The sequence below is a fragment of the Pteronotus mesoamericanus genome, unplaced genomic scaffold (assembly GCF_021234165.1).
Source record: "Pteronotus mesoamericanus isolate MK-2021 breed Mesoamerican mustached bat unplaced genomic scaffold, CSHL_Meso_final contig_1205, whole genome shotgun sequence".
Lineage (NCBI taxonomy): Eukaryota > Metazoa > Chordata > Mammalia > Chiroptera > Mormoopidae > Pteronotus > Pteronotus mesoamericanus.
Window position 1 is genome coordinate 314,915 of NW_026555044.1, and position 12,831 is coordinate 327,745.

Genomic DNA, 12,831 nt, shown 5'->3' on the forward strand with positions numbered 1-12,831 from the left:
CCTCTTTCATTTGGGTTGAGCTAAATGCTTGGCTGTGTGACCAGCCTTTTCACAGAGATGGAGAAAGGGGTCAAGTTGGACTTCAGACCCGGTTCCAAAAGGACCCAAGGTGTGTGTAGCTCAAAACCTGTTTGCTGGCCGTGGCAGCTGATAGGATGCTGAGAGCAGATGGCATTTGGAGTTTAATCTCAGAGATTTATTCTCTGAGTTGGTTGAACAACCTGTGTAAACAGCTCTCATGGACCCGCTTACATACTGAAGGATGATCTGTTGACTCCAAATAAGAAATCATACGTCTTTGTGAAGCTAAGATAAAGTAGAGGGAGAATAAGTTTTTGATAAATTTTCCACCTTCATGAGGGAAAAGGTAGCAAGAGAAAAGAAATTAGACTATAGATGAAAAACAAATGGGAAATGTTGGACTGAAAGCACAGACGCTTTAAGCAATAGCCCATCCCTGCTTCCTTCTCCCGCCTCCGGCTGAATTTCTGGTGCATGAAGTCCAGCTCCCGTGAGGAGCCACTGACTTTTTCAGCTGCTTCAGCATCTTTTCACATTAGGACAGAGCAGGTTGAAATTGCATTTTCTTGGGATTTTTATGCTGGAGAGAATGAATCATGTTGCTTTGCCAAACAAACCCCAAAACAAACAAAACAAAACAAAGCCAATCACATAAATAACAGGGCTGCGCTAAATAAAAAGTCCCTGAGATGCTAACAGGCAGGTGGTAGGGCTTTAGAAAAGGGAACTGCAAGCACTCCTTCCGGACTCAGAGCACAAAGACAGTGCAGGGCCGCGGCGGGCGCTGTCTTCAAGCGTAGTAGCTGGAGAGGCTTTGATTTCACAACAGCTCAACCGCAAAGCATGATGGGGCTGCAGAGGGCAAAATCCAGGCTGGAGGGGCTGTGAAGAAAGGGCGCCAGGTAGCAGGGCTACCCCACAGGAGGAGCAGGCCACCCTCGGTCTAGGGCCCGGGAGACAGAACAACTGTTAGTCCTGGAGCTCCGGCCTCCCCAGCCAAGGAAGGAACGTAGCCGGGACTGGAAGATGCGTGGCGGTGTCAGGCATCCACCTCGCCAACCTGTCGACCTGCAGCGGGAGCCCAGCCAGTGAAGGAGAGATGTGGAGAAGCTAGGCAATTAGGAAGAGGCCCGGCAAGGACTGGGAGGGCGACCAGCCTCCACCCACAGGGAGAGGCTGTCGGAGGGTCTGTGGGCCTGAGCGGCGAGGCAGGCTCTACTGTTGCCCCTGAGGAGTGAGACGGAAGTCAAAGCCCCACTGGCTGTGCATCATTCACTCATTCACTCACCCGTGCGTTCGGTAGTGTATTGAGCTTCTACCAAGTGCCACGCGTTCTACTGTGGGTGCACCCTGAGATAAAGCTGTTCCCTGACTTCCCGCGGCTTATATAGGAAGTGGGAGAACCAGAAAGGTGAAGCAGATGCTAGCTTGGCACGCTGGTACAAAGCAGGCGTCAGCAGTCCCATTTTCTAGGTGATGGAACTGGGGCTCGGAGCAGGCAGAGCACTCGCTCAGTGCCACCCCCCCCCCACCCCAGCAAGTGCTAAGGTGCAGACTTGAACTCAGGCCTCTCTGGACTCCAGAGCCCGTGCTCTTTGGACCAGTTCCAAGGCCAGGAATGTAGAGCACACACAGCCAGGAACACTCCCCTACAGAATCTCTTAGGATCATTCTACCCAAAGACACAGAGAGAAAGAATAGAGATTACAGCATAAGACAGAAGAAGAATTAAAATAGTGCTTTTAATATAATTTTCAGCAATCATACAGTATGTATTTTACATCACGTATCTCTAAACTGCTCATCTAGAAAATAGAAGCTGCAAAAATACAGAATAACACACTCAAAATCTATTGAGCATGTGCTTGCCCCTCCATTCTGTGAAACAGGCTGGCTGTCGACCCCTGCTATTGAAGCCCAGCCTTGGTGGGTTTCGGAAGAGCTGTGGGAGAAGCCTCGGTCCGAGGAGCATTCTGCAGAGGGGGGTCTAAAGCGCGTCCGCGGGCCACCCCCGCGGGCGCCAGGGGAGGGCTGGGCCAGAGGGAGTCGCGTGCCAGGTCGCTACCCCTCTAGCGACCGGGAAAGGCGCCCGCTCTGAGGGGTCGGAGGCCTGCTGGTCACAGCCACCTCAGAGGACCGAGCTCTGGCTGGGCAACCCCCCCGGGGCCCTCGGGCTCTCGGGCAGAGCAGGCTAAGCCAGCCCGCGAGGTCTGTGGGTGCTGATGGGCCGCTGTCGGCAGGAGGACGAGGGCCAGGCCCTCAGCTTCTCACAAAGGAATCTTCTGAAGGTGAATGTGACTCGGGGCAGGTTTTCTCAGTCTCAATGTCTTGGTACTCTGTGCCTAAAGGGGGAGGGGAGAGAAGAGCCAAGAGGAAAAAAGAGAGGTCGGTCTTTTCTGGTTTTCCTACTTTTTTTTAGGCTTACGTAATAGCACTGTGGCTTTCCAGTGGCATGGACAAGAACAGGAAGTCATGCCAATAAAATGCTGGGTTTTGCTCCATATAACCCCAAGGAAACAGATTTCAAGCTCAAAGGCCTCTTTTGAAGGCCACATCCCTCTGAGAAGCATACTTATCGATGTATCTATGCAACATTCACATGGATGCTTCTGTGGGGATGAGTAAGACGTACCCAGGTCACTGACTTGCATAAATCAGCAGCCACGGACCTTTTGTTCTGGGAGTCTAAGTGTCACTGCAGTCTCTACTGCGAGGCAGGTGGCCGAGTGCCGGAAGCAGCCGCCGCGTCATAGCCCAGGCGCGCTCCTCCAGCCTGGTGGCCCGTGCAGCTTCGTTCCCCTGCGGCTGTTCACCGCGTGCTGAGAGGAGCGATCTCGCCCGAGCGAGGCTTTCAGCCCATGCCACGCTTCCCGGACAGATGCTGTGGCTCTATTTAAAAGGCTCTAGAAACCCAGCTCATCCCTGCGATGACTTACAAGCTGTGTAGGTCTCAGTGACGGTGGCAGGCAGCTTTCCTGTTTAGCAACAGGCACCGTGGGGCCAGGGAAGTCCCTGCTCGCTCATTTACTGGTCCTCTTTAGCCTCCGACCCGGCGGTATGCAGCCTGTCTGCGCAAGGGCCGCTGCGCTGCTCAGAACGTGGCAGCTGAGCTCTGGCCTATGGAAGCAGCCCTTCCTGAACTTCACGAACTCAAGGCTCACAGTCCCGGGGATCCTGCCCCGTGTGTTAGGGGCAGGGAGCGGGGAGGCTGGGGCAGAAGCGAGCGCACGGCTTTGTTCTTGTGCCCAGAATGAGTAAGGCAGAGGTTTACCCAGTGACTGGTGGAAGGAGGAAGGAGTGGTTTTAAATATCTCTGATATTCAATTTTTGAAGTACAAAAAGTGTTTTTCTTATTTTAGATTCCTGTGCTTGTGGGCAAAATTTGGCTGAGGTTTTCTCCCCACCTCTGGGTTCATTCTCTACAAAAACTACAGACTTCTCTGGGGGTTTTCCCCATAGTAGATGCCCTGTTGGCCTCAGCAAAGCTCATAAGGAGGCAGCTCTGTGTCCCTACTGTGACGGCCACGTGATAGAGCAGAAAAAGCACTGGTTCAGGAGTCAGACAACTGGCATCGGCTCTCGGGGACTAACTAGCTACGTGACCTTGGGAAGCTTGGGTTTACTGAGCCTTGGTTTTCTGACCTGTAAAGTGGGGGTGGGGGGTGGGGAACATACCTACCTTGCAGGGCTGGTGTGAGGAAGCTGCTGGAAGAGTCACCTGGTGGCACCGGCCACACGGGCAGCAGGCTCTTACTGAACTCGAGCCCCCAGCCCCTCCCCTCTGGGACTAGAGTTCCCTTTGTGGTGGGTTTCTCTTGTAATGAAACTTCCTATGCTGCGTACTTCCAATTCCCTTTATGATCTTAGCTTCTAAAATCAAACGGTGTTGACAAATACATCTTCGTGAGAGCTATCTTCCATTAAGCTAGCGTGAATTTAAGAGAAACATAACTTCGAGGGATTTAATGGGATGGTAAAATCTCAACCTACAGAATATTAAACCTCCAGAGAATTTACTATGTTGTTCCATTTGCTCATAGTGGAAGAACATGATCACTTTAGCATAAATTCTGAACATTTTCTCCATAAGGTAATCATCAAGTACTGATTGTTGGCCTGAATCATTAACGCAGAAATAGAAATGTCTAGAAACTGTTTCTAAAAGCCTCGCATCTGATAATAGAGTAAGACACTCACCCGGGGACCAGCGTCGGTGTGTCCGAAGGCCCTGGGCCAGAGCTGAGCCCCCGAGGCTCGTGCTGTGAACCCCGGTGACTCTGGGCGGGGCGAGGGGGTCCCGCACTGGAGCAGATGGCCAGCACGGAGGGGTGTCTCCCCTGTACCCCGGTGCTTTGAAAGAACATTTCAGGATGCATCAGGGCAGAGGAATCTCCCACTTCCTCCTCCTGCTGGTCTGCTTCCGGCAGCGCGTCCCTGGGCAAACAAGGCGCTGGGCTCTGCGCTTAGACCAGGGACAGCACAGCAGGGAAGGCTGCCCTGGAGCACAGCTGCCGCTGGGCCCCGACTGTCGCCCCGGGGCCGGGAGGGTGTGCGGGGCCCCACAGCCCATTCGAGCCAGTTTTCCTGGTTGGTCAGTCCCTGGAGGTGGGGAGGGTCCCGCCGTCTTGCCGAGTAGGGCGTGTGTGCCCGTGGCACCAGGCGTGCGGGCTTTGGGCTCAGAGCTGGCTTTTGAATCCCCACTGTGCTTGTGACCTTGGGCCAATTCTGGAAGCTTTTCAAGCCTCGTGTTCGTCTCTTACAAAGTGAAGATTGTAACAGTTCCTGACTCATGGGGCCACTGAGATGAAATGAGTTAACACAGGTAATAAGCTGGCTCATAGTAAGTGCTTGAAAAATGTTAGCAACTATTATTATTAGTTTTTATTAGTGTTTACCACTTACTCTGCCTGGCATGTGTCTATCAGTTTTATTGTGCCATTTTTGTGCTGATGGGAAGGCGGGGGGAATACTCTCCAGGACCTGCATCCACTCCTCTTTCTCCTATTTCTACGTCTTCCCTTCCATGCCATTCTTACCACTGGACCCTGACAAGAATGAGCCACATACATCATTCTTGGAACGTGGGATACCTGAACTGGATTCCCGGAATGGGCAGGAGTATCAGAGTCGATGGTCACCTAGCTAAAGGACACTTCCGACGTGTGGCCTGGGCCGCGCTCAGAGCGGAGACCAGCCCAGTGGGCCCCCGGCCGAACCCAGCCCTCGCCTCTGCAGGTACAGCTACCACTTGTTCGTGCCTTGCCTGAGGCCACTGTCGCCTTCTCGTTACAAAGCGGCCCTCAGAGCCTAAAATGTCTAGGCCCCGTCCTTGTTTGTAAACCTGCTCAGGCGGCACCACCAGGCAGCCTCCCGCGCACTGTCCTCCCGGCCCCGCCCCGCCCCTCTGCGGGCCTCCGGGTCAGGAGCCCGCCCCCAGCACCGCCGTGAATCGGCCCTTCTCGCACCCCGATGGACACTCAGGCGGGGCTCTTTGTTGTTATTCTGTTGCTTTTGTTTGTGTCCAGGTCTGTCTGGCTCATTGAACTGTGACTTCCTAGGGGGCAGGACCGTGGTTCTATTATTTTTTAGCCTTTGTATCTGGTCCAGGGCCTGGCACGTAGCCCCACTTTCACAAAGGAATGAATACACACATGCTTTGAAAATGGGGGCCACAGGGCGGCCCCGACGACGCTAGCCCCGGGCAGGTGCTGCCGCGTGGATGCCCCGAGGCGCGTGCGTCCTGTCCCTGTCTCCACGGGGTCCCAGGTTTCTGAGGTACGGGGGCGGGGGGCAGTCTTGGCTTTTCTGAATTTCTGTGCTAGGCTTTTTCACTTGCCCTGCCCGCTGCGGGGCCCGAGGGCGCGGAGGCCGCCTGCCTGCGTGAGGAAGGGGTGTGCGGGGGCCGCTGTGTGCGGACCGCGGGTGCCCGGGTGGTGCTGAGCCACAGGTGCGTGAACGGGAGTCGTCTTTGCCTGTTCCACCAGAGGACACTTTTGCTCCACAGGTGTCCAGGGGCTGGGACCAAAAGCTTCACTTGGGGCCAGCTGCGCTAGGAGATGACTCCGCTCCTAGGGGCTGTTCCGAACTCAAGGCTTTGTACTGGTAGGGAGAGGTGAGTATAATGAGCGAGGAAGATATGGACAATATTTATCTCCCAAACTAATTTCCTACATCGAATTTCATGTTGGTGGCACTCTCCCTCAGAAAATGGCGCCCCTTAGGTATCTGACCTGGATCCTAACCCAGAGCATAAGGGAGGTCGTGGTTGAGGGGAGACCCTACCGGGTGTCTGGTATGTTCTTTTGGCACAAGACAGCAGGTGTTCTCTGTTGGACTGAAACGAGGCTTGCTTGGTTCTCTCCCCTCATCTCCACCAAACTAGACCAAGTACAGAAACGGCAGTAAAACAGAGTGTGATGCCCCTGCACTGGGACCACTGGTCCCGTCTCCCTCCCTCAGCCCTGGACTTCACAGTCAGCTGCCCTGGCTTCCGCACGAGGACCTCTGCTGCTGCGCGCAGCCGAGGCCTGCTCTGGGACGCCGCACAGGAAGCCATTAGCGACCGCGGCCAAGTCGTCCCGCCCCAGTTCCTCAGGGTGGCGTGGCTGTCACCCCAGGCCGTGGTCGGTGGGAGGTCTGGCTGTGCCTGAGTGAGGGGCTCTGGCGCATTGCTGGGGACAGGGAGGTGGAGCCAGGGGTTTGAGCGTGTGGCATGCCACCCGACCAAACCTCAAAACCACCCTTAGAGGAAGCTATTGCCCTATAAGGGGGTGAGAAACAAGTGCTTTTTATGGAGAAGCGCATTTCTTCCTTCCTGCTCCGAACACGGCAGGAAGTCTGTTACAGGATTCCTTAGAAGCCTTTGGTTTTCCCTTATTATTCTGTGTTCAGCACCACGAGCAGTCTCCTTAGGGGGCCGTGAAAGGAGGCCTCCCCTGCGCCTTCATTAGCTGGGAGGGAAGCCCGCTGCTGTGGCCTCCTGGTGGGGCGGCAGGGTGCCCAGGTGCTTCCCCACCTTCCCGTGAGAGGCGAGAGGCAGGGAGCGAAGCTGCCTGTCTTTCCCGACAAGCCCACGGCCTGGGCTGAAGGAAGACAGCAAACCACGTCCTCCTGAGAGAGACTCTCACAAAATACATTTACTTCGTCTGCATGAATCACATTCGTAAAAAAACTTCACCATCTACAGTCAGGAGTTACAAAAATCTGTCAAAAGTTGTAGCAGAGAGAGACTTTTTCATCCATCCCTGGGCTGGCTCAGCTAAGATGTGGGAGGAGGTCGCAGCGGAGAGAGGCCTCATCACTCCCTTGTGTGGCTGCCTCTGTCCCTCAGGTTTCCGTTTCCAGTAAGTCCAGTGGAGATCTTACCAGGAAATCTTTTTATTCAAAATACCACTCAGCACCAAACAAGTAACCAAGGAGCTGGACCTGCCATTGTATGTACAATGGTTCTTTGTAGCACAAAAAGAAAAATTAAAACTACACTAAGTTTTCTGCTCTGTGGTATGCGAGAGAAGTGACCATTTTAAAAGGTGACGCAGCACACTTCAGAGCCTTCCTGCCCCCGAGGCTTTGCCTTCCTGCCCCGTCGTTGATAATACTGAGCCCTGGAGGTTTCGTTTGTTGTCCCAACATCTGTCATTCATCTAAAAATCTTAGGGGGGAAAGAATGCAAGGAGTCTAAGTGTTTTTAACAGCAAGCAGCCCCATGAAGCACCGAGTGGGGCTGGAGCCTCAGGGGTGACAGCGTACGTGCCTTACGAGTTAGCTGGAGAGCAAGCCCGCTCTTTACTAGTTAACGTATTGACCGTTTTTCGTGAACAAGAACAGGCTACAACTAGAGCGAGGAAAGGGCTGTCTCGGGAGCACCCTGTCCCAGGCAGCCGATCCCGGTGGCCTGGCACCACGGTACCAGCCTTGTCCTTCTCGGGGCATGGTCTGTACTCGGGGCTGTCACTCAACCCTCCCTTTTTACAGCGCTTGTTAAAAATTTGGCACAACACTCTTTCTCCCTGATTCTCCTTTTTCTTCATCCTTTTTTCTTGCCCTCCCACTGACTGCAGCTAGGTACCTGAGGCAGAAAAGCAACGCGACCAACCGACCAGCGCTTGAGGTCCTTCCCAGGGTCGTGGCCAGCCTGGACAGAGGCCGCCGAGGAAGCACGGCAGGTAAGTAAACGCGCCGTGCGTGCCCACGCGCACGCTCACACAGGCCGTCCCTTCTGGAAAGGGCCTCGGCAGCCCAGGCCTGCTGGCTCAAGAGGTGTTGCCCATCGTTCTCCCCTCAGACAGTGACAGGCTTGCGCTGTTTGAGGTTGCGTCACTCCCCCCCACCCCCCGCCACACATGTGTCTCAGTCCAAGATTAACCCTGGCAGCCTCATGGACCCTCACGGACCCTCACGCACTGCACGCGCCGCCGCTTCCCGGAGCCTGTGCGTCGGTCCGTTCGCCACCACACACACCGCAGGCCACTCAGCAGGCCGCTGCCACGGAGCCCCAGGCTGTGTCCCCTCCCCAGAGGCACTGCGCCAGTCACACCCCCGCCCAAGCGCAGCGCCTCTGCTCACGGCCAAGAAAGGCCCCCAGACTTGAAAGGTGAGGAGAAAAGGTCCCCTGTGACCGCGTCACCGGGTCCTGGGGAGGAGGGCTGGGGGCAGATTTGCAGCTCCTCCTGCTCCCGGCCCTCTGTCTCAAAGGTGGGGCTTTTAAAAGGCAGGCTGTACATACACTTCTTTCCAAGTATTTTTTTCCTACATGCGACACATTGTATATTCTGTTCGAAGAATATCCGAATGAAGATAAAATGATAAAAAAAAATTACAATAGATTAATTTCATCCCTTGAATCACATTATATTTTGGTGCATTAAAAAAGGAAGAAAGTAAAAGCAATCAGCATAGTAAATTCGGTTTAGAGAACTGTGTTAGTGACTGAAGGGTTAACACAGATTTCAGAAGTAGTTAAAAATAGTATGAGAGGTTTATACATGTAACAGTTTGAAATTCATATGCATTGAATTATTTTTTAAAAAATGGCAAAATGTTTGGCAAATGTAGGCAAATGACTTGGACTGTGTTGGGTTTCACCGGCTCTGAGTGAAGTCAGTCATTGCCAGGCGAGGCCCACTGCTTCCTGAGGTCGCTCTGCGGGGCGGGGGAGGTGGGCGCCCACCGCTGGGAGGTGCTTCAGGGGAAGGGGAGGTGCCGGCCCCCCCTGCCCGGCGCCCCTCGGGCCCTCGGTCTTGAACACGGCAATGGAGCTGGTGAGAGGCGCCCACCAGACTCCGGCACGGACCACCGTGCGCGTCACCGAGTGAAGTCGGGGGCCAGGAACCGCGTGCAGACGGCTGGGGCGTCTGCGCAGGGGCCCGCGTTGCGGAAGTCGGGGAACAGGGGCTTCCACGCCTCCGGCCTGGGCACCTCCCCACCCCCCGGGGCGGGGGGGTGCTGTCACAGGGAGCGTCACTAGTGCTGATCCTGGCAATGCGGTCACCTTGTGTATTTTAGTAGACTTGCTCTGAAAAGTGTTTTGTTTTGTATGCTGTGTGTATCTGCAGAGGTGTGTCCTCCGAGCTGGCCACCACTGTTCCCTGAATTTGGCAGTGCCTGTTGCTTGCAGCTGTCAGCGTCCTGAGACACCACGCGGTGGCATCAAAGAGCAGGCCCTGAGCCCCGGCAGGTCACACGTCAGACACATGGTCCCCGCTCTCATTCTGAGTCCCGTCTGGCTCTGATTTGGAGAAAAAGGACAAAGGTGGTGGTAGGGTGTGTGTGTGCGTGTGTGCGTGCGCGTGTGTGTGTGTGTGTGTACACTGAGCTGTTTTTTGGAAGCCTTTTTTCTTTTTGTAGGAAAAATGACCCTTTGCTTGCTCGGCAGAGTCCAGCCCCCCTTGAGTCACTATAAAACAGACTCCATGTTTTCGCACCACTCGTGGTCTTCAAGGTTATAGATAAACTTTGTCCTATGCGTCTGGTTTGCGGGCACAGGGTCCCTCCCCGGATTGTCTAGGGTCAGAGTAGAGGCAAAGAACTCACTGGTGCTCAGCCCGCCCTCGTGGTTTTTGATGTATCGTTTATAGTTTTTCCGCAGGCACTGCCACGTGGTGGTGTAGAGGATGAAGGCGAAGGACTTGAGGGCGATGGCGATGCTGACGTACAGGTACCGGTAGGCCACGTTGTCGTACAGGACGCAGGCGCCCTGCTCCCCGCAGAACGTGCTCCAGAACAGGCAGGTGGAGTCGATGCCGGCCCCGAAGATGAGCGGGGGAGGGATGAAGCCTGTCGGGGGAAAGAGCGCTTGGTGTCCGGCTCTGACGGCCGGCGTGATGTCCAGGGGGACAGTGTCACAGGCACGCGAGCTGCGACACGCCGGTGAAAGGGCCCTGCTGGGCGGCGACACCTGCGTGGGAACCCTGCCTCTGCCCTCTGCCTCCTGCACAAGCCCTCTCTGCCTTGGTTTCCTCACCAGCACCGAGGGGGTAACCATGTCGCTCTTTCTCAGGCTGCGGGAAAGTGAGGCAAGGGATGTGTGAGCAGCACTTGGATCACCGCCTGGAACACGCTAAACTGAGCATGAAACAAATGACAGATGCTGCCATGATCATCACTGAGAGCCTGAGAAAGAAGAAAAACCCAGCGCGCACACTGACAGCCTCCCTTCCCCTGGACTCTGCCACCGGCGCAGGCGGCTTCCTTTCTGAGATGGGTCTCCTTCCTGAGGGAGGGACCTGCGCACACCATGCGCTGCGGCCTGTGGGTCAGACTGAGCCGCTGCTCTGACACGGCTCCGCTGGGGGCCCCACAGCCAGCCCTGCCCCTCGTGCTCCTGTCCGGTCCAGCCGACAGGCGTCTCGTGGGGCTCTGCTGGCGGCTCCAGGGGAGGCCGCCTTCCTACCGACCACACACTGGTTTTCTAGGCTAGTCCGGGTCCTTCTGTCCCTGCCTCCTGCTCTTGTTGACCATAGTGGCCAAGCTCCTCTCTTGCTGCGTGTCTTAGGAACAGAAGTTGCAAGGTATGACTGCAGAGAATGAACGGGGGGTTTCTTGGCACAGACCTAGAAATAATGAAATTTTAAGGCAATACACAATGATCTTAACAGTGTCATCTTACACATGCTCTATAATTTTCAATGTCTTAAAATTTTCAGTTTTAAGTAATGTCTTGCAAATTTTTTCATTTTGTTGTATCAGTGTTACTGTGAATGCTAAAACTATTTTTCCTGTTGTCAGATGCGTAGAGGTTTCTGCATGAACCCTGCACCTGCGGGACCGCATGAGACCCGAGTCGGCAGGCAAGAGGGCGCCCAGGAGCGGGGCTGTGCCGCTCGCCGGGGCCTGGTTTGTGAAGCACTCAACACCCTCAGTGCTGAATAAAGGTGTATTTGTGGAATGACTGTTTCATGGAATGTTCTCATCTTTTTCATAAATAAGGGTCTTCTACTTGCTACTAGGTAGTACACATTCATCTGTCCATCAGCCCAAACCAGGGTGAAGGTGGGGAGGGGACATCATAACCCACACACATCTTACCTTGCCAATGATGAGAAAAGTCGGCGTAATTACTACTGTGGGCTCATTTTCAACAGCCACTACACTGTCCAGGTGGCCAAGATGTGTTCGTTTAAATTACTGCTGAACTAGTCTGAACTGGCTATTGTCACTCCTTGAACATTTCTATTTCCCATGAGATAGCACTAAGTTGGATATGTCATTTAAGCATCCTGGGTGTAACAGGAATGATCAGTGATTGGAAGTCGTTTGCCATGCCCCCGGGAGGATCTACTTTTACTCATGGATCCAAGGGCGGAATATTTTCTTCCATATAGCAATTATGTAGGAATTCATCTCATGAAATAATAAGCACATACATTCATTCAAATTTAAAACTGAGATTCTGTTAACCTTACTACTCAAATATAACAACCAATACCATTTTCATGTGTAGTTTTTCAATATTTCCCCCATTTATATACACATTAAAAACATTTGCATATGTAGCATTTCATACACCTCTTCCCCGCCACGATGTTCACGTGCCCTTTACAATTGTGTAAGTATTTGGCATTCCAGAATTGTAAAGAGGAACAAATTTACTGGGGTTATACAGATAGTTTACAATGGATTTAACTGATTCCCTGTTTTTGGACATTGATTATAGCGTTTTTTCCCCGTTTACAGAAATGTTTCTATAAACATTTCCATAGTTCATCCTTTGTGCTCATCTGTGGCTATTTTTTAAGAGTTTATTATTTTGTTAAGAGGGGCAGAGAGGAAGAGAACCATCAATGTGAGGTTGTGTCTCCCGCGCCCCGTCCTGGAGACCTGGCCTGCAGCCCAGGCACGTGCCCTGACTGGGAATCGAACCGGCGACCCTTCAGTTCACAGGCCAGAACTGAATCCACTGAGCCGCGCCAGCCAGGGCTGTGGCTACATATTTTGAGTAATGAGTATTTTCACTCTGAAAACACACGCTTGGGCCATTTTCCCTTTTCGTGTGTATTTACCATCTCACGTGCAGTAAAGAGTGCCCACTGCCCTGTAACTCCTGAAGGGGCCGAATGAGACCATCAGACCGTCTTCCCTTTGGTGCCTTCACTTTTTCTCCTTGTGCCCAGGAGAATTAATCCAGAGTGGCCTGGCAGAGTTGATAGAAATGAAAACTGCCATGTCTAGCAAGTGCCTGAGTTTAGGTCTAAACCCTAAGCAAAATTTACACATTTCAAGATTTCTAAAGTTTCTGTAATTCAATAGAATATACAGAAAAAGACAAACTCAAGAAATGTAACGATATCGCTGATTCACTCACCTGGTCAT

General features: G+C 53.4%; 1 protein-coding gene across 4 annotated transcripts in view; it reads right to left on the reverse strand.

Moving 5' to 3' along the window:
- Positions 1 to 1,779: 1,779 nt before the first annotated feature.
- Positions 1,780 to 12,831, reverse strand: part of SLCO3A1 (solute carrier organic anion transporter family member 3A1) — a 191,801-nt gene continuing 180,749 nt past the window's right edge. Inside the window, exons 10-11 of one of the 4 annotated variants that reach the window (XM_054585186.1) lie at positions 10,054 to 10,296; positions 1,780 to 2,363 (exon numbers count right to left, since the gene is read on the reverse strand). In XM_054585186.1, the coding sequence (XP_054441161.1) occupies positions 2,281 to 2,363; positions 10,054 to 10,296 (326 nt within the window). In that variant the 3' untranslated portion in view covers positions 1,780 to 2,280. Of the gene's footprint in view, positions 2,364 to 9,531; positions 10,297 to 12,831 lie in introns of those variants that run through there. The other 3 variants (XM_054585194.1, XM_054585204.1, XM_054585212.1) reach the window with 3 other exon arrangements.